Raw genomic sequence first — 24645 nt, forward strand, 5'->3', positions numbered from 1 at the left:
CTGTTCTGTTTAGGAATTTTTCCCCTGTGCCCATATCTTTGAGGGTTTTCCCCCACTTTCTCCTCTAAAAATTTCAGCGTCTCTGGTTTTATGTGGAGTTGCTTAATCCACTTAGACTTTAGCTTTGTACAAGGAAATACGAATGGATCAATTCACATTCTTCTACATGATACCCACCAGTTGTGCTAGCACCATTTGTTGAAAATGCTGCCCCTCCGCCCCCACTGGATGGATTTAGCTCCTTTGTCAAAGATCAAGTGACCATAGGTGTGTGGGTTCATTTCTGGGTCTTCAAATCTATTCCATTGATCTACCTGTCTGTCACTGTACCAGTACCATGCAGTTTTTATCACAATTGCTCTGTAGTACAGCTTGAGGTCAGGCATGGTGATTCCACCAGGGGCTCTTTTATTGTTGAGAATAGTTTTTGCTATCCTAGGTTTATTATTATTCCAGATGAATTTGCAAATTGCCCTTTTTAACTCAGTGAAGAATTGAGTTGGAATTTTGATGGGGATTGCATTGAATTTGTAGATTGCTTTCAGCGGGATAGCCATTTTGACTATATTAATCCTGCCAATCCATGAGCATGGGAAATCTTTCCATCTTCTGAAATGTTCTTCAATTTCTTTCTTCAGAGACTTGAAGTTCTTATTATACAGATCTTTTACTTGCTTGGTTAGAGTCACACCAAGGTATTTTATATTATTTGTGACTATTGTGAAGGGTGTTGTTTCAATAATTTCTTTCTCAGCCCATTTATCCTTTTTGTAGAGAAAGGCCATTGATGTGTTTGAGTTAATTTTATATCCAGCTACTGCACTGAAGCTATTTATCAGATTTAGGAGTTCTCTGGTGCAATATTTAGGGTCACTTATATGTACTATCATATCATCTGCAAATAGTGATATATTGACTTCTTCCTTTCCAATTTGTATCCCCTTGATCTCCTTTTGTTGTCCAATTGCTCTGGCTAGGACTTCAAGTACTATATTGAATAAGCAGGGAGAAAGTGGGCAGCTTTGTCTAGTCCCTGATTTTAGTGAGATTGCTTCAAGTTTCTCTCCATTTAGTTTAACGATGGCTACTGGTTTGCTGTATATTGCTTTTATTATGTTTAGGTATGGGCCTTGAATTACTGATCTTTCCAAGACTTTTATCATGAACTGTTGTTAGATTTTTCAAATGCTTTCTCAGCATTTAATGAGATGATCATGTGGTTTTTGTCTTTGAGTTTGTTTATATAGTGTACTACGTTGATGGATTTCCATATATTAAACCATCCCTGCATCCCTGGGATGAAGCCTACTTGGTCATGATGGATGATTATTTTGATGTGTTCTTGGATTCGGTTTTGGGGGATTGTATTGAGTAATTTTGCATCGATATTCATAAGGGAAATTGGTCTGAAGTTCTCTTTCTTTGTTGGATCTTTGTGTGGTTTACGTATAAGAGTAATTGTAGCTTCGTAGAATGAAATGGGTAGAGTACCTTCTGTTTCTATTTTGTGGAATAGTTTGAGGAGAATTCAAATTAGGTCTTCTTTGAAGGTCTGATAGAACTCTGCACTAAACTCATCTGGTCCTGGGCTTTTTTTGGTTGGGAGACTATTGATGACTGCTTCTATTTCTTTGGCAGAAATGGGACTGTTTAGATCATTAATCCGATCCTGATTTAACTTTGGTACCTGGTATCTGTCTAGGAAGTTGTCCATTTTCATCCAGGTCTTCCAGTTTTGTTGAGTATAAACTTTTGTAGTAGGATCTGATGATGTTTTGGATTTCCTCAGGTTCTGTTGTTATGTCTCCTTTTTTCATTTCTGATTTTGTTAATTAGAATACTGTCCCTGTGTCTTCTAGTTAGTCTGGCTAAGGGTTTATCTATCTTTTTGATTTTCTCAAAGTACCAGCTCCTGGTTTGGTTGATTCTTTGAATAGTTCTTTTTGTTTCCACTTTGTTGATTTCAGGCCTGAGTGTGATTATTTCCTGTTGTCTACTCTTCTTTGGTGAATTTGCTTCCTTTTGTTCTAGAGCATCTAGGTATGCTGTCAGGCTGCTAGTGTATGCTCTTTCTAGTTTCTTTATGGAGGCACTCACAGCTATGAGTTTCCTCTTAGGACTGCCTTTATTGTGTACCATATGTTTGGGTATGTTGTGGGTTCATTTTCATTAAACTCTAAAAAGTCTTTAATTTCTTTCTTTATTTCATCCTTGACCAAGGTATCATTGAGTAAAGTGTTGTTCAGTTTCCACATGAATATTGGCTTTATATTATTTTTGCTGTTATTGAAGATCAGCCTTAGTCCATGGTGATCTGATAGGATGCATGGTATAATTTTAATATTTTTGTATCTATTGAGACCTGTTTTGTGACCGATTATATGGTCAATTTTGGAGGAGGTACCATGTGGTGCTGAGAAGATGGTATATCCTTTTGCTGTACATATCTATTAAATCCATTTGTTTCATAACTTCTGTTAGTGTATGTGTGTCTTTGTTTAGTTTCTGTTTTCAGGTTTCTGTCCATTGGTGAGAGTGGGGTGTTGAAGTCTCCCACTATTATTGTGTCAGGTGCAATGTGTGCTTTGAGCTTTACTAAAGTTTCTTTAGTGAATGTGGCTGCCCTTGCATTTGGAACATATATATTCAGAATTGAGAGTTCATCTTGGTAGATTTTACCTTTGATGAGTATGAAGTACCCCTCCTTGTCTTTTTTGATAACTTTGGGTTGGAAGTCAATTTTATTCCATATTAGAATGGCTACTCCAACTTGTTTCTTCGGACCATTTGCTTGCAAAATTGTTTTCCAGCCTTTCACTCTGAGGTAGTGTCTGTCTTTTTCCCTGAGGTGAATTTCCTGTAAGCAGAGAAATGTTGGGTCCTGTTTGTGTAGCCAGTCTATTAGTCTATGTCTTTTTATTGGGGAATTGAGTCCATTGATGTTAAGAGAAATTAAGGAAAAGTAATTGTTGGTTTCTGTTATTTTTGTTGTTAAATTTGGGATTTTGTTCTTGTGGCTGTCTTCTTTTAGGTTTGTTGAAGGATTACTTTCTTGCTTTTTATAGGGTGTAGTTGTTTTGGTGTTTTCCCTTTATTATCCCTTGAAGGGCGGGATTCCTGGAAAGATATTGTGTGAATTTGGTTTTATCATGGAATACTTTGGTTTCTCCATCTATGGTAATTGAGAGTTTTACTGGGTATAGTAGCCTGGGCTGGCATTTGTGTTCTCTTGGGGTCTGTTTAACATTTATCCAAGTGCTTCTGGCTTTCATAGTTTCTGGTGAAAAGTCTGGTGTAATTCTGATAGGCCTGCCTTTATAAGTTACTTGACCTTTTCCCCTTACTGCTTTTAATATACTATCTTTATTTAGTGCATTTGTTGTTCTGGTTACTATGTGTCAGGACGAATTTCTTTTCTTGTCCCGCCTATTTGGAGTTCTGTAGGTTTCTTGTATGTTCCTGGGCATCTTTTTCTTTAGGTTTAGGGAGTTTTCTCCTATAATTTTGTTGAAGATATTTGCTGGCCCTTTAAGTTGAAAATCTTCATTCTTATCTATTCCTATTATCCGTAGGTTTGGTCTTCTCATTGGGTCCTGGATTTCTTGGATGTTTTGAGTTAGGATCTTTTTGCATTTTGCATTTACTTTGATTGTTGTGCCCATGTTCTCTATGGACTCTTCTGCACCTGAGATTCTCTCTTCCATCTCTTGTATTCTGTTGCTGATGCTCACATCTATGGTTCCTGATTTCTTTCCTAGGGTTTCTATCTCCAGAGTTGTCTCACTTTGGGTTTTCTTTATTGTTTCTACTTCCCTTTTTAAGTCTTGGATGGTTTTGTTCAATTCCATCACCTGTTTGGTTGTGTTTTCCTATAATTCTTTAAACGATTTTTGTGTTTCCTCTTTAAGGACATCTACCTGGTTAGCAGTGTTCTCCTGTATTTCTTTAAGTGAGTTATTAATGTCCTTCTTAAAGTCCTCTACCAGCATCATGAGAAATGATTTTAAATCTGAATCTTGCTTTTTGGGGTATCCTGGACTGGCTGAGATGAGAGTGCTGGGTTCTGATGATGGTGAGCGGTCTTGGTTTCTGTTAGTAAGATTTGCATTTTGCTATCTGATAATCTCTGGCGTTAGTTTGTATAGTTGTCTCTGGCTGGAGCTTGTTCCTCTTGTGATTCTGTTAGCCTCTGTCAGCAGTCCTGGGAGTTCAGCTCTCTCTTGAGTCTCATTGGTCAGAGTACTCTCTGCAGGCAAGGTGTACTGAGGTCTGGCACTCAGACCTGCCTCCTGGCTGAAGATGAAGGCCCGAAACAGGGCCTGTCCCAGAAGCTGTGTTGCTTCTGCAGTCTGTACTCTCACCTGTGCAGACTGGTCTCTGACAGACCCGGGACACAAGATGGCTCCCTTACCTGCCTTGGCAGTCAGAGCCCTCCTAGGCAGCCACCTCTCCTCTGGCTGGGAAGGTGCCCAGATGTGTGGAGCCCAAAATGGTGTCTGTCCCAGAAGCTGTGTTGCTTCTGCAGTCTGCTTGCTCACCTTCCACAGTCTGCAAGCTGGCCTGCACAGACTGGTGTCTGAGGGACCCCTCTTTTCAGTTTCTTTTTGGAGGCACTTAAAGCTATGAGTTTTCTTCTTATCACTGCTTTCATTGTGTCCCATAGGTTTTGGTATGAAGTGTCTTCATTTTCATTAAACTCTAAAAAGTCTTTAATTTATTTCTTCCTTGACCAAGGTACTATTGAATTGTTCATTGTTCAGCTTCCATGTGTATATGTGTGTCTTCCGTTGTTTTTGTTAGAGTTTAAGACCAGTCTTAGCCCATGGAGATCTGATAGGGTGCATGGGGTTATTTCAATCTTCTTGTATCTGTTGAGGCCTGTTTTGTGAGGTCAATTTAGGAGAAGGTACCATGAAGTGCTGAGAAGAAGGTATATTCTTTTCCTTTAGGATGAAATGTTCTATATATATCTGTTTGATACATTTGGTTCATAACTTCTGTTAGTTTCACTGTGACTCTGTTTAGTTTTTGTTTCCATGATCTGTCCATTGCTGAGAGTAGGGTGTTGAAGTCTCCCATTATTATTGTGTAGGGTGCAATTTGTGCTTTGAACTTTAGTAAAGTTTCTTTTATGAATGTGGGTGGCCTTGCAATTGGAGTGTAGATGTTCAGAATTGAGAGGTCATCTTGGTAGATTTTTTCTTTGACCAGTATGAGGTGTTCTTCCTTATCTTTTTTGATATCTTTTGGTTGAAAGTCAATTTTATCCCATATTAGAATGGCTACTCCAGCTTGTTTCTTGGGACCATTTGCTTGGAAAATTGTTTTCCAGCCTTTTACTCTGAGATAATGCCTGCCTTTGTCACTGAGGTATGTTTCCAGTATGCAGCAAAATGTTGGGACTGTTTATGTAACCAGTCTGTTAGTTTATGTCTTTTTATTGGAGAATTGAGTCCATTGATATTAAGAGCTATTAAGAAAAACATGGTTGTTACTTCCTGTTATTTTTGTTGTTAGAGTTGGAATTCTGTTCATGTGGCTATCTTCTTTAGGTCTGTTGAAAGATTACTTTCTTGCTTTTTCTAGGGTGTAATTTCCTTCCTTGTGTTTGTGTTTTCCATCTATTCTTAGGTTTGGTCTGCTCATTGTGTCCTGGATTTCCTGGATGTTTTGGGTTAGGAGCTTTTTGCATTTTGTATTTTCTCTGACCATTGTGTCAATGTTTTCTATAGTATCTCCTTCACCTGAGAGTCTCTCTTCTATCTCTTGTATTCCATTAGTGATGCTTGCATCTATGAATCTTGATCTCTTTTGTAGATTTTCTAACTCCAGCATTGTCTCCCTTTGTGATTTCTTTATTGTTTCTATTCCCATTTTTAGATCTTGGGTGGTTTTGTTCATTTCCTTCACCTGTTTCGATTGTGTTTTCCTGTAATTCTTTGAGGGATTTTGTGTTTCTTCTTTAAGGACTTCTACCTGTTTACCTGTGTTCTGCTGTATTTCTTTAAGGGGTTTATTTATATTCTTCTTAAAGTCCTCTGTCATCATCATGAGAGGTGATTTTAGATCCGAGTCTTGCTTTTCCAGTGTGATGGTGTATCTAGGACTTGTTATGGTGGGAGAATTGGGTTCTGATGATGCCAAGTAAACTTGGTTTCTGTGCTTATGTTCTTATGCTTGCCTCCTGCCATTTGAATATCTCTAGTGCTACCTGCCCTCGATATCTGACTGGAGCCTGTCCTTATTGTAATCCTTGTTGTGTCACAACTCCTTATAGTCCAGCAGTCTCTATGATCCTGTGATCCTGAGATTCTGTGATCCTGAGATCCTGTGATCCTGTGATTCTGCCTCTGGAATCCTGATACTCTCATTTGACCAAACTCCTGGGATCCTGAGATGTTAGAGCACCTGAGAGTGGAGCCTCTTCTGGCTGCTGTGGGACTAGCTGCAGAATTTGTGCCCAAGGTAAACCTGTGCAGATTGGAAGGAGCCCGAGAGCCACTGGTCAGGGGTGAGGATGGGGTGGGGGGTTCCTGCCTCCCTGGATTCTGCTGGTCCCAGTTTCTCCTGGTGATATTGGGACAGATGTTGTGTCCTGCTTACCCTTGATCCTAAGATCCTGGGCATGCTAGAGCATCTGGGAGTGGAGCCCCATATGGGTGCTGTGGGCCTGGCTGCGGAGTTTGTGCCTCCAGAACAAATGTTTTATAGGCTTTGAAGAGATAAACCTTGAAATCAGCCCATAATCACACACATAAGTGAAAATAATAAGCCCTTTAGGAGGATTGGGTCTCTTAATATGGACAGTTTTATTGACATGAAGTCCCAGGGAAAATGGTAATAGATAAGGACCATTGGTGAATGTCTTATGTGTCTTCAGTGGACTTCAAACTTAGTGTGAACTGAGAAAGGAAGACCTAAATGCATATGATTTTAACCCTGGGCTGCATTTCTTAAGTCCTCCATGTATCTACAAAACTTGGCGCACAGTATCAGCCAGACATTATAACATTGTAGGACATGTATTAGACTGACCCATTGTTTATTAACATTGTAGGAATTGTGCCAAACAGATACCTCTATTGATTGTTAGTCTTTTGATTCTGATTTTAATTATATTACTGCTAAGTATTGTTCCTATAAATTTCCTTAAAGGTACCAACAGTGATATATGGGGGTAAGAAGAGCCTTTTGATCCAAAGAGTTAAGAGGGTCTGCCACATGCTAGAGTATGTCCAAAGGAAACAGCCAGAATGAGAAAAATGAGGGAACTCTGTCACAAATGCACAATGACTGCCTCTGCCGAGGTTTTCTGGATTAAGATGGACAGAAACTTCTATAGCTTTTGCCATAACTGTATCATAATGTATCAAATACCTTGGTAGTCACATGTGGTGTGGGGAGAGAAGAGTCTTGGCACTAACAGATATTTACTGAATCTATGTCAAACACTGAGAATGTCATGTAATTTATTTTGGCTTAATAATATTGCAATCCAAATGAGTTGGTGAGTGTTATTCTTAATCTAAAGATAAAGAAACCTGAAATAGTTTGGCCAAATTTGGCAACTTGGTCAAAGTGATTAATACAGTTCACCAGGAACCATGCTGAGATAAAGCTTCTGACCTTGACTGTAACACTCCAATCAGGAAGGTAATTTTCTGCAGTACTTTCTGATTTCTGCAAATTTGGAAATCTCTCATTTCTATGTGTATTCTCTTTGAAGACAAACTCACCAAATGTGTGTTTTGAAATGAGACTTCAAAGTCAGAATCATCAACAATTGTTTTCCACTGTAATACAGTCTTTCAGTAATTGATTAAAGTCAACTGATAAACCATGCATTTAGGAGCAAAGGGGCATTCAGTAAGAGGCTCTGTTTATGCTCAGTATTTGAAAGATAAGGAGTTGGTGACCCCAGATTATTTTCCAACTGGAAAATACAATATGGGAGATCTCATGTCCAAGACTATCAGGAAATACCATACACAATATATATGAGCTGTAGCATAACTTCTCATTATTTTTGAAAATTCCATTGATAATTCCTATCAACCAGTGAATAGAAATTTGCAGTATTTAAAAGAGCACAATGAAACTATGTATCCATTAACTAGACTGTAAACATGCTATCTACATACTAGAAGATTTAGTAATTGTTGTCTAATTGTGCTAATTATGTAATGACAATGTTATAAATGCTTGTTTACATACTGTTAGGTTTCTCTGACTAATATCATTAGTCAGACTTTGGACGTCTGCCACCCTGCACTCATGTATACTGTGGGACATGGTAAACTGTTGGAACAATGTATTTTTAAAACTAGTGATTAAAGTTTTGCTGGTATTTGCACCAGAAACTTACCACATCCTTAGGGGGAGGTTCAACTTCCTTCTTTATTTTTTTACCCATCCTAGAAAAAAAAAAGCAAAAATATGATCTGTACATCATAAATTGGTACACCTTCCATGATCTCAGCTATCTATGCTCTCAGGAGGAGCGTCGTTTCTTCTTCACATTTTACCAACTAAAGCATGCAGTTGATGTTGGAATTACAGCATATGCACAAAATATTATGGACGTCCCTGTTGGAAGCATTGATTTTTCAAGGAACTTTTTGGTAAGATTGCTGAACACTGGTGTTATTAAACAAGAAAAATCACAGCACAACTCACCAACTCTGTGGGTTTGTTTGTTTGTTTGTTTTATGCAAATATGTCGTGCACTTGCGGTATCTAGTCCATGATATGAATTCAGTATTATGAAAATCATTAGCTCTATTTTCCTGTGAATAACGCTTTGGTGAAAAGAAGAGTAAGTTACCAGAGTCCCATGAGAAACCTTAGGATGGGATAGGATAGGGCCTTCAGAGTCAGGATTAGTTCAAATTGCTTGTCAGAGCTCCAAAGCAATATCTGGTTATATAGACCCTGGGCAGAATGCAATGTACACATTCAAAGGCCAAGTGATCACAATAACTCAAACACTTCTAAAAGGCACCTCTTCCATGCGACTGACTTTAAGCCTTTGAGTCCTAAGGTCTGTGAGGAACTGGTCAGGCTTACTCTATACTGGGCTACCTTATGCCTTATACACTATACTAAAATGTTGAAAACAAAACATCCATAGCCTCCTCTAAATATAAGTTTGTATAAATAATATTTAGATGTATTAATTTTATGTGTACTGTGTTTTGCCTTCATATATGTGCACCATGTGCATGTTGGGTGCTTGAGGCTAGAAAAGGGTGTTGGACCCCCTGAAACTGAAGTTATAGACTTGTGAGCGGCAATGTGGGTGGTGGGAACCAAACAAAGTCCTCTTAATCGCTGACCCATCTCTCTAGTTCCCAAATTTTCATCAGGATTGCTTTAGAACTCACTCAGCAACTAGTGGATACATGAAAATTCTTACAAAATGAGAAAACTATCTTAAAATGTACGGAAATGTACCATTAGTAAAACATTAAAATACCAATTTCCAATTTTCTTTTTATATATTAGCACCAACATTTCTTCTAAAATTTCAAATACTCATACATGCTTGAAAAGTACATAGGCCCTTGGTTTTGAGCTTGTTTCATTCAGGAAGACACACAGAAACTATTCCAGAACAGCGAGAAGCTATCGTAGGCACAGGGGTAAGTTCATAGGTCAAAATAAGTTCATAAGTTACTGAAAGACATACCAGCAACTGATTTATAACAATTCCTGCTAAAGGACATTCCGGAGACAAGCTACACCCACACAAAACTGTGTGCAGTTATCTCAGTTGTCCTCTGACTAATGTCTTCTATTCCTGGATGATGTTTTGAACAGTTGAATAATGAACAGTGCAGAGAATAAATACACACAGCGATGCAAACGTGGATGGGTCCTGGGCAATGCTCCGAGGTTACAGGCGGCTGGATTTTACCACTATATTGGGTGTAGGATGGCTGTTCAGGGGCTTAGATGTAATCCTCTGGTATAAGTGGGAGCAATTTGCCATAGACACAATGAACAAAGTAAAATTTATCAAAGATAAGTGGGTTTTTGTTGTTGTTTTGTTTTGTTTTGTTTTTTTGTTTGTTTTGTTTTTGTTTTTGTTTTACCATCTTGCCTGAATTGTATTGCTTATTGTCAATTTCCTTACCTGGGACCATTTTCCTAAGAAATTATTAAAGGGCAAGTTCAAAACATTTCCATTTATTCTCCATTGGTCAGCATGTCATTTGTCATTTAAATAATGTTTTTCAAATTCATTACTCATCTAGCATCCATTACCAGTTTTCTGGAATTATGGCCAAGGCTGCAACGAACGTCTTTGGATATACAAAAATTCACCCACCTACCTTTTTTTTTTTTTTTTTTTTTTTGGAAGCAGCTAAAAGATAGCGGGATGAATAGGTACCAGGTTCATTGTACTGATTATGACAATGGGTGTGGCTTAAATTAATACTTTTCATAGCCACATTACTGCCCTATTTGTTATTTGTTTCCCCATTCTCTCCTGCAGCCCTCTCAGTCTCTGAGCTTTAGGTATTCGCTAAGGCAGAAGCTGCCTTTAAGCAGAACTAAAGCTGCAGTGGAGGGCTGAAGCAGGTAAGGTCCTACTTCAAGAATCGCTTACAGTCAAGTGACTGGATCTTAGCCCCTCAAGTCGCTCTTAGAGCCCCAGGTTTGCTCCGTTAAATGCGCTCATAACTGTGGGTGCAGGTCTGGGATAGTTTGTCGGGTGTACTGTCCCTTTGTCCCAACGGTCCCCACCTGTGCACTGAATGCTACAGTTTGCCCTGTCTTCTAGTCCTTGGCCTCTCCAACCCTCGGGACAGGTGTGCATCCGTGCCTGTCCCTTACCTGCGCGGAGTCAAGTCTCAAGAAGCAGTGGCTCCTCCTTACCTGTGGCAAACTCCACTGGCCTCTGAGGGTCTGTGTTGATGCTTGTTGCTAGGCGACGCTAGGCTGCGCATGCGTGCTCTGCCCGGAATTAGTTCTTCGCTCCAAGGCTCCCTTTGTCCAGCTCCAAAGTGATCGATCAATCAATCCTGCAGGAACCACAATCGTGCATGGCAAGTCTAACAAGGCTCAAAATCTCCTCCTCTCCCTCCCTTCCTCTTATTCAGATATTCTTTCCAACGGCCCAAATAAAGACGATCCTGTTTGCTCTCTCGCCCTCTGCCCCCTAGCCATCCTCAGTAAAGAAGCCATCAGTTAATTGGCTCCTTCCCTTCCTAGATCTTTCTCAAGTTCTTATTGCCACCACATTCCAGGTCATCGCGGCTAATGACTCTAGTTTCTCCTCCCGGTTTTTCCTCTACACCATAGATGTACAGCCCCCATCCCTCTCCCGCTTCCCCCTTCCCCTTCCCCCGGAAATCATTGTTCTGGTCTTGTCCCTCTATTGCTCAAATGTCTGTAATTTTCTTAGGAAAAGGCATTGTCCCCAAACTGTTTGCCTGTTTGATGCCATCCCCGTTGCCTTATTTCCAGTCTCTTCTACCTCACCCCCTCCCCCAGCTTCTCATTCCAAATCCCCATTTCCTTTCCCAGCAGTGCTCTCCTGGGCACTGTTTATCTTCCAGGCCAACTATACCTTCATTTCTACTTATCAAGCTGGGCCAGTGCAGTCACCAGAAAGGGCCCGTCAGTTTCCTTTAGGGGTCCATCTCTCCACCCCTTACATTTTGCAGACTCCGTGTCCCACCTGCTCTCTGTTCTCTCCGCCCTAACAGGGCCGAATGCATCTCACAGTTGCGACCTTTCCTACTTCTGTACCCTCTTCCTGCCATCTTAATCACCTAACAAGCAGATTTTTACATGTTTAACAACTATTTCTATCAAAGTCTTTGTGGGCAAATATTTCACGTGATTTCTATATTTTGGTTAAACTTTGACTCATATCTTAACTAACGCAATTCATTATCTTCCTTTCTTCCAGCCCCCTATATGTATATAAATATAATAATTTCTCAAGTACACAGTGACATTTTCTGCCCTTTGCTCCCTTAATTGGTCCAAAAACCATTGCTCATTTTTCATATCTATCGTCAAGATTTCCTCCAGAAAGTCTCGCTCCTCCAGGCCCACAAAGCATTCCTTATTTTATACCAGTGCTCTAACTTACATGTGTGCTAGTCCCAGTGTTTTCCTATGACATTATAAACTGTGTGTGCGCATGTGTGCGTGTGGGTGTATGTTTGACTGTGTACTAGTATGCATGCTCTCTCACCTAGGCCATTTCTAAATGGACATTTGGTGAACACTTATTCTAAGCCAGAGAGTTATGAGCTTTTAACGCGAGTCATATAAGCCCCACCCTAATCTTATGAGGTATGAGCTAAATAGTTGGCATAAAGCCACTTTTCTAGTAAATGGCAAAGACAGATGTGAAGTGAGATCGGTTTGACTTTTATAGGCATGTCCTGCGCTAGTACATCATACACATATGTCTTAAAAATACAATATTACAAGTCATAAAGAGATTTTTTATGAAATAATTTAAATCAGTGTTTTGATCTTTGTATAGACTTTTCTTGACTCAATACGTCTTGTATTCAGTTTTGGGGGGAGGGGTTCATGCTTATTTAAAACACGCAGTTGGTGAGCTTTGACCAGGGTTTACAGTTGTGGGAGCAACTGCCACCATGAACACAGGACATTTCTGTCATCCCAAGTGTCCTCCATCTTTCTTTGACGTCAAGCCTCTCTCCCCTACTTTCCTTGAGACACTGCTCTCTCTTCTTTCTCTATAATCTTGCGTTTTCTGGAATGTCTTGTAAATGAAACCAAACAGCATGCAGCCTTTTCTGCCTGGCCCCTTTAATCTGCCACCATGTCCCTGAGACTTGTCCCCGGTTCTCTTTCTTACTGAGCTGCACAGACAGCTGCTGATGTTGATCCAAGCACATTCTAATTTGTGGATGGCATAAATCCATCTTCTCTGACCATTCAGACATTGGTTTGGGGAGAACATGTTTCCTTCTCCCTGGGAAAATATCAGGAGTAGAATTCCACTTCTAGTTTTTGAGGCAAGGGTGTGGTTAGTGTCATGAGAACCTGCTAGTTGCTTTCCACACTAACAATGCAACTGCAAATAGGCGAGAACTCCAGTTGGGAAGTGCACTCTACAGGACTTGATACTGTAAGTCCTTTCGTTCACAGTCATTCCAGAGGGTGAATGTGCTATCTCTTCTAGGTTTTATTTAGTTTCATTTCTTCATTTTGTGAGGAGATGGAATGTGTGCTGTGGTGTTCTTGTGGGACACCAAAGGGACAGTATGTGGGAGTCAGTTCTCTCCTTTCCCACGTGGGTTCTAAAGATTGAACTCGGGTCTCCAGGCTTGTGCAACACGCTCATTTACCGGTTGAGCCCTCTTGTTGGCCCTCTTTTGCTGGTTTTTAATTTATATTTCTCTCTTGTGATGTTGATCTCCTATGCTCTTGTGTTCCTCTGTCTTCTTCAGTGAAGTATCAGCTTAAATATGTTTTTCTACTTTTATAAGTGAGTTGTCAAAAAAAATAAGTGAGTTGTCTTTCTAAGTTGTAAGAATTGTTTTATATATCAGTAATTTATCAGAAATGTAATTTAGATATATTTCTCACCAATATATGGTCTATTCTTCTCATGTCCTTTTTAAATTTTAATTTTTTATGTGCATAGGTGTTTTGCCTGCTTGTATGTCTATGCACCATGTGTGTGCAGTGCCTGATGTGTCCAGAAGACATCAGATCTTCTGAAGCTGGAGTTATAGCCATCTATAAACTGCTATGTAATGGTGGTAATCCAACCTGGGGCATCTGGAAGTGCTCTTAACCACAGAATCATCTCTCCAGCCTTCTATCTCTCATTTCTTAAATCTACCTTTCAAAGGCTAGATGTTTTAAAGGTAGATAGAGTTCTATTCATACATTTTAGGTTACTCTAAAAAAGTTTCTTTGTTACTTAAAAAAAAAAAAAAGGATTTTGTTTCTACTTTATATGTAGGATGATTGCTGGCATGTCTGTGCACCACATTCTTTGCAGTGCCTGTAGAGGCCAGAAGAGAGCACTGGATTCCCCAGGACTTGAGTTACAGTGGAGTCACCATGTAGTGGCCATGTCCTCTTCAAGATGAACAAGTTCTCCTGGCCACTGAGCCATCTCTTGAGCTCTCCTGTGCTCTTATTGTTGTGGTTGTTGTTGTTGTTGTGGTGGTGGTGGTGGTGGTGGTGGTGGTGTTAGTTGTGGTTGTTTGGGTTTGGTTATAAGGCTCATAGTTTTAATCTTACATTAGGGTTATGCCCTTTTAACTTTTGTAGATGTTGTGGGTAATTAAGCATCACAATCTGCTTATGAATGTCCAAATATACCAGGACCATCTAAAGAAAATTTTCTGCTTTATGTGTTCAATTACTTTGGCACCTTTCTCAAAAAAAAAAATCCATCCTTTTTCTGGGCCTTCTTCTTCTTCTTCTTCTTCTTCTTCTTCTTCTTCTTCTTCTTCTTCTTCTTCTTCTTCTTCTTGTATAGAATAGTTTATTCAGGGTATGGGGAAAGAAGTCAAGAGGGTAGTAGAGGCATAGAAAGGCAGAAAGAGAGAGAGAGAGAGAGAGAGAGAGAGAGAGAGAGAGAGAGAGAGAGAGAGAGAGAGAGAGAGAGAGAGAGAGAAGAGGCCGGCCATGAACATGTGGAGAGAGGGGGGAAGGGAATAGGAAAGGTAGGGAGGAAGGGAAGAGGGCAAGAGAGAAGCAGGAGAACAAGACATCAAGAGGCAAGAGCTATTCTATTTTTGATCAATATTTCTAACCACTCAGTAATAACTAAGGTGTCTTCATTATTTTAGCTTTCCAGTAAGTCATATAAGCCTTTTCAAGTGGCTTTGGCCACCCCACATCTTTTTACATTTCCTACACATTTTGAAAGTAGCTTGTCAATTTCTATAAGTATCCTGCTGGGATATTGATAACTTAATGATACTGACACAGTCTCTCTTTCTCTCTCTCCCTCTCTCCATCTGAGCATTAACACTTGGCTCTGAATGGACAGGTCTCATACTTTTATTGTTACCATCTGTGTACTTTTTAATGCAATTACAAAAACAAAAAAGGAAAACACTCTTTGCAGTGTAGAAATTTTCTAGTAGAAAAACAAATCTGAGTCTTGTATATTGATCTTATAAGATGTGACCTTGTTAAAGTCTCTCCTTAGTTCTGATAACTTGTGTGTGGATTTATTAGAATTTTTTTAATCTGAAAAGTGCCTTACTTCCTCTGCTCCAATATAGATTTATTCATCTATTTATATCCTCTTTTCTTTCCTTTTCCATTTCTCTTTCTAAATTTGTTAGCTACAATTCTAAGAAGTACTCCTGTGGAGTACACCTCAGACAGTAAATACTATGGAATATAACTCAAACAAAAAATACAGTGGCATATGCCTCAGACAGGAAATAGAGAGAGTACAACTCAAAGGAAAGAGTTTGTTTTTTTTCAGAACAAATAGTTGTCTCTGGACCTCCAAAGATAATGAATGCCTTCTGGCTGTGTTTCCTTTTTAAATAAACACATGGGCTCCTAACATGTTAGATGGAGCTAAGTCTATTGCACTCTCTATTGATGGGAGCCCCTTTAAGTTGGGTACAATGTCCTCTGGATAGGATTCATGTTGTGTTTTATAGCTTGCATGTTTTCTATATGCTTTCTGTTCCCACACTTGAACCCAAGGAGTCCAAACTTGATAACAGGAGAAATCTGTCAGAACATGGTCAAAAGAATGATGCACAAGGAGCAGTGCCCTGGGAAACTGAGAGGAAAAGAAGGGTTTTTCCTGCAAGTGCAGTTTCTTCCCTGGGTTGTTCTTGGAGGTGATTTCATGCCTCCTCTGTTAAACATTTTCATTTAACTTATAAGACATGTGAATTCTTGTCAGATATTGGAACATAGCTATAAAACCCAATCTGAATATATAGATCCCATATCTGAAAGGACATGCTGAGTCTACATTGTACCCTGAACCTGGATACAGCTTTCTGTCTTGCTTTCATACCTTCCCAGGTATAATCTATAGTATGTGCCTGGCAATTGTGTTAAAATTGGTCTGCCTGAGAACAGTCTGGGAAAGAGCTGCTCTGTCACTATTTAATATGTGCTTACTGGTGTTTACTGACATGTTTTTCTGATCTTATATTTTTTTTAAACTCAAACAACCTTGCTTGGATCACTGCTTTCTTGTTTTCATTTGTGTATTAAACTAAAATTGTCTACAGCATTAGATTGTAGTCTGCACCATTCTTTAAGGTCCCTAAATTCCAGGTCTTAAAGACAGATCTGTGTAGGTTGGCGAAACTTGACAGAGGATAACTAGAAACCGTTATCTAGACTCTGGGATTCCCATGACTGTTGACTCTGCTGTGTTCTCGAACACTGTAAACCAGAAACTCAGATATAGATCCAAGAGGCATGAGGGTATTGGTGTGACATTCTGAAAAACTTCCTACTTTCTGCCACTGAAAGGGATTTAAAACTCTAAGCTAGCCTGTTGTTTTCTATACCAGGTGTAATTAGAGGTCACTTGCCCTGTCCCCCACCCCATACCTTTGTACTGTTTTTTATTCACCACACTGTGCTTGGGTGGTAGCCATGGGGTCTGTCAAAATGGTCTCCAACAGATATTTCTTCCCCTCAGGCTAGAAAGAAAGGAAGCAACTTTTAAAACAGTGACTCTCAACCTGTGGTTACACTACCCCTTAGGGAGTTGCATAATCAGATATCCTACATGTCAGATATTTAGATTATGATTCATAATAGTAGCAAAATTACAGTTATGGAGTAGCAACAAAATAATTTTCTGGTTAGGGGTCACCATAACATGAAGTGTACTAAAGGGCTGCAGACTTAGGAAGGGTAAATTAAACAGATCCTCACCAAATCCATCCAAGCTAAACAGAGAGCCCCAGATTTATACCTTTGAACTTCCAAGGGCAAAAATTGAGCAAAGAATTGCTTGAAATTCCAAGCTTGGAACATAGCCCCATGTTAGCTAGAGGGAACACAGAGACTAGCACAGCGATACGAACCGACTCTTCCTTCAAGCTTCTCCCCATCCATTGAATCAATCAATATTTTTTTCATAGAGAAATTATGAATCAGAACCACGAGTCCAGGACATAAGGCTGGCTATCTGCACTCCATATAACACATATCTTGATGAGGTTAAAAAAAAAAGACTTGAATTTCAAGCTCAAGATATACAAGACTATTTTGTGAAATCTGTTAAACTAGTACTAAATTAAGCTCAGATTCATAGCCCAAAGCCAGTTCTATGAATAATTGTTGGAACACTCAATTTAACAACCTGTGTGCAAAATTAGCCATACTTGAGACATCAACAAAAGGCATAACTCTTATGAATAGTACTATTAGCAGATACATTTAAAGCAGGGGAATTGACAGAATTATCTAGAACAATGGTTCTCAACCTGTGGGTTGTGACCCTTCTCCTTTTTTGTATTAATTAATTATTTTATTTATTTACATCCCAAATGCTGCCTCCCTCCTGGTTCCCCCTCACAGAGTTCCTCTCCCTTATCACCTCCTCTTCACCTCTGAGTAGGTGCCCCCCACCCCCAGGTATCCCCCAACTCTAGGGCATCAAGTCTCCACGGGATTAGGCACATCCTCTCCCACTGAGGACATAAAAGGCAGCACTCTGCCAAGAGTCTCAGACCAGCCCATGTATTCTCTTTGGTTGGTGGTTCAGTCTCTCAGAGTTCCCAGGGATTCAGGTTAGTTGACACTGTTAGTCTTCCTATGGGGTTGCCATCCCCTTCAGCTCCTTCAATCCTTGCCCTAACTCTTCCATAGAGGTTCCCGACCTCAGTCCAATGCATGGCTGTGGGTATTTGCATCTGTCACGGTCAGCTGCTGTGTAAAGCCTCTCAGAGGACAGCCATGCTAGGCTCCTGTCTCCCAGCACAGTATAGATCAGTAATAGTGTCACAGATTGGTGCCTGCCCATAGGATGGATCCCAAGTTGGGCCGGTTACTGGTCGATCATTCTTCAGTCTCTGTTCTATTTTTGTTCCTGCATTTCTTTTAGACAGTTTGTGGTGCAAAGTTTTGTAGGTGGGTTGATGTTCACATCCCTCCACTAGGGGTCCTGTCTGACTACTGGAGGTGGTCTATTAAGATTCCATATTCCCACTATGAGGCATTTTGGCTAAGGTTACCCACATTGAGTCCTCGCAGTCTCCCACATCCTAGGTCTCTTAGACTTCCTAGAGACTCCCCCATGCCTCTCCCCCAACAGCATCCATTATCTTGGCCCTCTGGACTCTCTCCTGTCTCTCCCCATACCTGACCATGCACCCTATTCCCCTCCCCCCTCTCCTCTCCCACCTACACCCCTCCTTCCCTATGCCTTCCATGACTATTTTGTTCTCCCTTCTAAGTGGGATTTAAGCATCTTCCCTTGGGCCTTCCCTCTTGCTTAACTTCACTGGGTCTGTGGAACATATGGGCACTGTATACTTTTTTGGCTAATAGTCACTTACTAGTGTGTACATACCATGCATGTCCTTTGGGTCTGGGTTACCTCCCTCAGAATAATATTTTCTAGTTCCACCCATTTACTTGCAAATTTCATGATGTCCTTGTTTTTAATAGCTGAATAGTGAATTGTGTAAATGAACCACATTTTCTTAATCCACTCTTCAGTTGACAGACATCTCGGTTGCTTCTAGGATCTAGCCTTTACTAATAAGGCTGCTATGAACATAGTGGAGCACATGTCCTTGTGGTATGATTGAGCATCTTTTGGGGTATATGCCCAGGAGTGGTATAGATGAGTCTTCAGGTAAAACTATTTCCAGTTTTCTGAGAAACCACCAGATTGATTTCCAGATTGAATGTACAAGTTTGCAATCCCACTAGCAACGGAGGAGTGTTCTCCTATCTCCACATCCTCAACAGCATCTGCTGTCTCTTGAGCTTTTTATCTTAGCCATTCTGATTTGTGTAAAGTGGACTCTCAGAGTCATTTTGATTTACATTTCCCTGATAATTAAGGATGTTGAACATTTCTTTAAGTGTTTATCAGCCATTCAAGATTCTTCTGTTGAGACTCTCTGTTTAGCTCTGTACCCCATTTTTATTATTTGGATTTTTGGCATCTAACTTCTTCAGTTCTTTATGTATTTTGGATATTAGCCCTCTTTCAGATGCAGGGTTAGTGAAGATCTTTTCCAAATCTGTAGGCTGCCATTTTGTCCTATTGACAGTGCCTTTTGCCTTATAGAAGCTTCAATATCAAGAAGTCCTATTTATCAATTATTGATCTTAGAGCCTGGGCCATTGGAGTTCTGTTCAGGAAAATTTCTCCTGTCCCAATGTCTTCAAGGCTATTTCTCACTTTCTCTTCTATAAGATTCAGTGTATCTGGTTTTATTTGGAGGTCCTTGATCCACTTGGACTTGAGCTGTGTGCTGGGTGATAATTTTGGATCAATTTGCATTCTTCTATATGCAGACTGCCAGTTGAATCAGCACCATTTGTTTAAAATGCTGTCTTTTTTCCACTGGATGATTTTAGCTTTGTCAAAGATCAAGTGACCATAGGTGTATGGATTCATTTCTGGGTCTTCAGTTCTATTCCATTGATCTACTTGTCTGTCTCTGTACCAATGCCATGAAGTTTTGTTTTGTTTTTTATCACTATTGCTCTGTAGTATAGCTTGAGGTCAGGGATTGTGATTCCTCCAGAAGTTCTTTTGTTGTTAAGAATTGTTTTTGCTATCTTGGGTTTTTTGTTTTTTGTTTTTTGTTTTTTGTTTTTTGTTTTTGTATATAAAGTAGAGAATTGCTCTTTAAAGGTCTGTAAAAAATTGTGTTGGAATTTTAATGGCAATTGCATTGAATCTGTTGATTGCTTTAGGTAAGAAGGCCATTTACACTATGTTAATCTTACCAAACCATGAGCATGGGAGATCTTTCCATCTTATGAGGTCTTCTTTGATTTCTTTCTTCAAGGACTTAAAGTTCTTGTCATACAGATCGTTCACTTGCTTAGTTATAGTTACACCAAGATATTTTATATTATTTGTAGCTATTGTGAAGGGTATTGTTTCCCTATTTTCTTTATCGTTTGTATAAAGGAGGGATACTAATTTGCTTGAGTTAATTTTATATTCAGCCACTTCACTGAAGTTTTTATTATCAGCTATAGGAGTTCTCTGGTGGAATTTTTGGGGTCACTTAAATATACTATCATATCATCAGCAAAGTGATATCTTGACTTCTTTCTTTCCAATTTGTATCCCATTGATCTTCTTTTGTTGTCTTATTGCTCTAGCTAGAACTTTGAGTACTATATTGGAAAGAGTGAGCAGCCTTGTCCCTGATTTTAGCTGAATTGCTTCAAGTTTCTCTCCATTTAATTTGATGGTGGCTATTGGCTTGCTGTACATTGTTTTTTTTTATTATATTTAGCTATGTGCCTTAAATTCCTGATCTCTCCAAGACTTTTAAATAAAGTATTTTATCAAAGGCTTTTCAGCATCTAATAAGATAATCATGTGAATGTTTTCTTTGAGTTTCTTTATCTAGTATATTACATTAATAGATTTTCATATATTGAACTACCCCTGTATTCCTGAGATAAAGTCAACTTAATCGTGGTGGATGATGTTTTTGATATGCTCTTGGATTCAGTTTGTGACAATTTTATTGAGCATTTTTGCATTGAGGTGCATAAGTGAAATTAGTCTGAAGTTCTCTTTCATTGTGTGGTTTAGGTATCAGGGTAACCGAATTAATTAAATTGAATTAGGTAGTTAGTTTTCCTTCTGTTTCTATAATGTGGAATATTTTGAGGAATATTGGTATTAGCTCTTCTTTGAAAGTACAGTAGAATTCTGCATTAAAGTCATCTGGCCCTGGGCTTTGGGGGGGGGGCGTTTTTAATGACTATTTCTATTTCCTTAGGGGTTATGTTTAGTTTATCTGATCTTGATTTAACTTTTTTACATGGTAACTGTCTAGAAAATCATCTGATTTGTTTAGATTTTCCAGTTTTGTCAAGTATAGGTTTTTGAAGTAAGACCTGATGATTTTTTGAATTTTCTCAGTTTCTGTTGTTATATCTCCCTTTCATTTCTGATTTTGTTAATGTGATACTGTCTCTGTGCCCTTTAGTTAATTTGGCTAATGGTTTGTATATCTTGTTGATGTTCTCAAAGAACCAGATCTTGGTTTTGTTGATTCATTGTATTCTCTTTATTTCTAATTGGTTGATTCCAGCCCTGAGTTCGACTATTTCCTGCCTTCTACTTCTCTTGGGTCTGCTTCTTTTTATTCTAGAGATTTCAAGTGTGTTGTTAAGTTGCTCGTATGAGACCTCTCCAATTTCTTTATGAAAGTACTTAGTGCTATGAATTTTTCCTTTTTATACTGCTTCCATTGTGTCCTATAAGTTTGGATATGTTCTGCCTTCATTTTCATTGAATTCTAGAAAGTCTTTCATTTCTTTCCTTATTTCTTTCCTTCCAAGTTATCATTGAGTAGAGAGTTGTTCAGTTTCCATGAGTATGTGGGCTTTCTGTTGTTTCAGGTGTTGAAGTCCAGCCTTAGTCCATGGTGATCTGATAGAATGCAAAGTGTTATTTAATCTTCTTGTATCTGTTGAGGATTGTTTTGTGTCCAATTTATATTCAGTTTTGGGGAAGGTAGTACCATGAGGTGCTGAGAAGAAGGTATATTCTTTTGTTTTAGGGTGAAATGTCCTGTATATATCTATTCAATCCAATTGGTTCATAACTTCTGTTAGTTTCACTGAGCCTCTCTCTAGTTTGTTTCAATGACCTGTCCGTTGATGAGAATGGGGTGTTAAAATCTCCCACTATTATTATGTGATGTTCAATGTGTGTTTTGAGCTGTAGCTCCTGTTTTCTTTCCTAGGTTTTCTATCTCCAGGTTTGCCTCCACTTGTGATTTCTTTATTGCTTTTATTTCCATATTTAGGCCTTGGACCATTTTGTTCATTTCTTTTACCTTTTGATTTTATTTTCCTGTATTTCTTTCAGGGGTTTGTTTCCTTCTTAAGGGCTTCTACCTGTTTGAATAGGTTTTCTTGTATTTCATTGTAATGAAATGGGATTTAAGTTCAGAATCTTGCTCTTTCGGTGTGTTAAGATATCCAGGGCTTGCTGTAGCAGGGAAGCTGGGTTCTGAGAGTGCCATATTGCATTGGATTCTGTTGATCATGTTCTTGTGCTTGCATTTCACCATCTGGTTGTCTCTGGTATTAGCTGGCAGGGCTCTGTAGGGTCCCAGCTGGCATGCAGACTGCGGGGGGGGGGTGTCTCACCTCTGGTTAGAGCAGTCGTCCTGAGAGACAGGCATGGCTGTGGAGGAGGTGGAGAGGCATGCCAATCCACCAGGAGTGCAGGTGGAGGTTCAGACCAGAGGGGGATGGGGTATGATCCCTTTGACAGGTGTCACATATTTACCTTAGGGTTCAGAACAGTAAGATATAACAGTTATAAAGTAGCAATGAAGATAATTTTGTTTAGGGGTCAGCACAACATGGAGAACTATATAAAAGGGTCACAACATTAAGAAGCTTGAGAACCACTGCTCTAAAAGGTATATGTGGCTGGAGAGATGGCTCTGTCCATGAAGTGCTTAATGCTAAAGCCTGAGAAACCAAGTTCAGATCCCCACCATCCATGGAAAAAGCCAAATGCCTTGCCTTGTGGAAGGTGGATCAGGAAGATCCTTGGGGTTCACTGGACAGCTAACATAACCAAAGAAGTAAGACCCAGGTACCACTGACAGACCTGTCTCGAAGGAAAACTGAGAACTCCTGAGGAATGACAGCTGAGGCTCACCTCTGGCCTCTACACATGTGCATGAGTACCCAGCTACATATACATGTACTGCACACACATGACCATTCAAGTACCCCATTGCCCCCAAACAAGATACACACACAAACATACACACACAAATGGAGGAGGTAGACCTTTTTTTTAGCAAAGGATTACCAAAACAAAGTCCCTGAAACAAAATATGTAAAGTACAACATGAACAAGTCAAAATAAGATAGATAACCCTGCTGATGCTTTAGTTGTAAATCCTTTGATTTAGACCAAAAAATGTTATTTCAAAGCCCTACTATCAAAAGAAATCATTGTTTAAAAGCAGAAAAATAAGAATATGAAACATTTTTGTGGATCTATACTTTGCATGAAATCCTCTCAGAAGAGTGACTCTGACCACTGTTGATGCATTCAAATAAGTAAGATCATAAAAACAGGATTTTTATAGAAAGTGACCACTGAAGAGTTTCAGAGTGAAAGGCATGGATTTGAGTCAAGGCTAGTGAGACAGGAAGTTCATTTTCTAAGTTCTGTCTGGGCTACAGAGTGAGTTCAAAGCTAGCCTAGGCAACTCCGTTAGATGTCTTTCTCAAAATAAATATACGTAATATGAGGACTGGAAATATTTATTACTCAGTGGTAGAGTGACTACCCAGCATCTATGAAGCCTCAGGGCCACTCCTCCACACTGAGGCAAGGAGTGGAATTAAAGTGTGCATTTGTAAGGCTAGTTGTCAGCTGCGGATTGTTAAGGTTTGCTACTACTCCATAGTAGAAAAGATGGCAGGAAATATAATAAACGGGCCCAACATTAACAGACTCGAATAAAATAATTATGGATGTTAGCTAAATTAAAAAATTTTTTTATTAGGAATTGGAAGAGGCAGTAGTGTTGTAGTTATGTACAAAAATGTTAATAAAATATGTTTTATTTAACATTTTCTCAATACTTAATATGAAAATATTATGAAGGATTCAGAAGCCATCTGTTCCCATAAAACATTTCAATGCTGCATAAAAAAATGATTTGACTCTGTGAGATACAATTTTAACAAGATTAGAGATCATCTCACAGGACAACAAAAAGCAGTTTTAATTCATTGAAGAAAAACATAACCTTCCACTGGTTGTCTCTCTTTCTGATCAAAGTGAATAGCAAGAATATGAAGGTTTTGAGCAAGATCAACACGTAAAATTTTTGAACTGTAAATCAGGAGTGTGTGCACATGCCTAAGTATGTGCACGAGTGTGTATGTGCTATAACAAATTCAACTCTTTCTCATTTAAAATATGAGGCTATTTTATTTATAAACATTTTCTAAAATCAATAGTTGGTAAATTTGTATTAATTCTTTCCTTTTTGCACATGTACATGGTATGTGCACCTGTGCATACATGTGCTCTGTGTGTGTGTGTGTGTGCGCAGGCAGAGAGGCCTGGGGTTGTCCAGTTTCTTCTTCGATCACACTCTATCTTATTCACTGGTGCAGGGTCTCTCAGTGGAACCAGTAACTCACCTATACAGGTAGTCTAGTTATCCAGCGTTCTCTGAGGAGCCCCTGTTTCTGCTTCCTTAGGCCAGAGTTACAGGGAGGGTCCCATGCCCATTAACGTTTATGTGGGAGCTGGAGAGCTGTACTCTAACATTTGCATGGCGACTTCATTGTCTGCTGAGCCATCTTTCCAGTTCCTCTGCATTTAAGTTTTGTTAAGTTTCTATTTTTAAATGATAAATAACAACCATGTTTATTATAGGGTACAATGTGATACTTGGGTTTGTGTGTGCATTGTGGAATAATAAAGTCAGGCTA

General features: G+C 39.3%; 1 protein-coding gene across 6 annotated transcripts in view; it reads right to left on the bottom strand.

Moving 5' to 3' along the window:
• Armc3 (armadillo repeat containing 3) overlaps positions 1-10986 on the bottom strand; it is a 96354-nt gene extending 85368 nt beyond the window's left edge. For 3 of the 6 annotated variants that reach the window (XM_085835146.1, XM_085835147.1, XM_021156443.3), the window contains exons 1-2: positions 10882-10986; positions 8366-8414 (exon numbers count right to left, since the gene is read on the bottom strand). In XM_085835146.1, coding sequence (XP_085691272.1) covers positions 8366-8414; positions 10882-10952 — 120 coding nt within the window. In that variant the 5' untranslated portion in view covers positions 10953-10986. Of the gene's footprint in view, positions 1-8365; positions 8415-10749; positions 10768-10839 lie in introns of those variants that run through there. The other 3 variants (XM_085835148.1, XM_021156444.2, XM_085835149.1) reach the window with 3 other exon arrangements.
• Between the last annotated feature and the right edge of the window lie 13659 nt (positions 10987-24645).

Source organism: Mus caroli, unplaced genomic scaffold (assembly GCF_978045245.1).
Source record: "Mus caroli unplaced genomic scaffold, Mus_caroli_1 scaffold_2, whole genome shotgun sequence".
NCBI classification, from domain to species: Eukaryota; Metazoa; Chordata; class Mammalia; order Rodentia; family Muridae; genus Mus; species Mus caroli.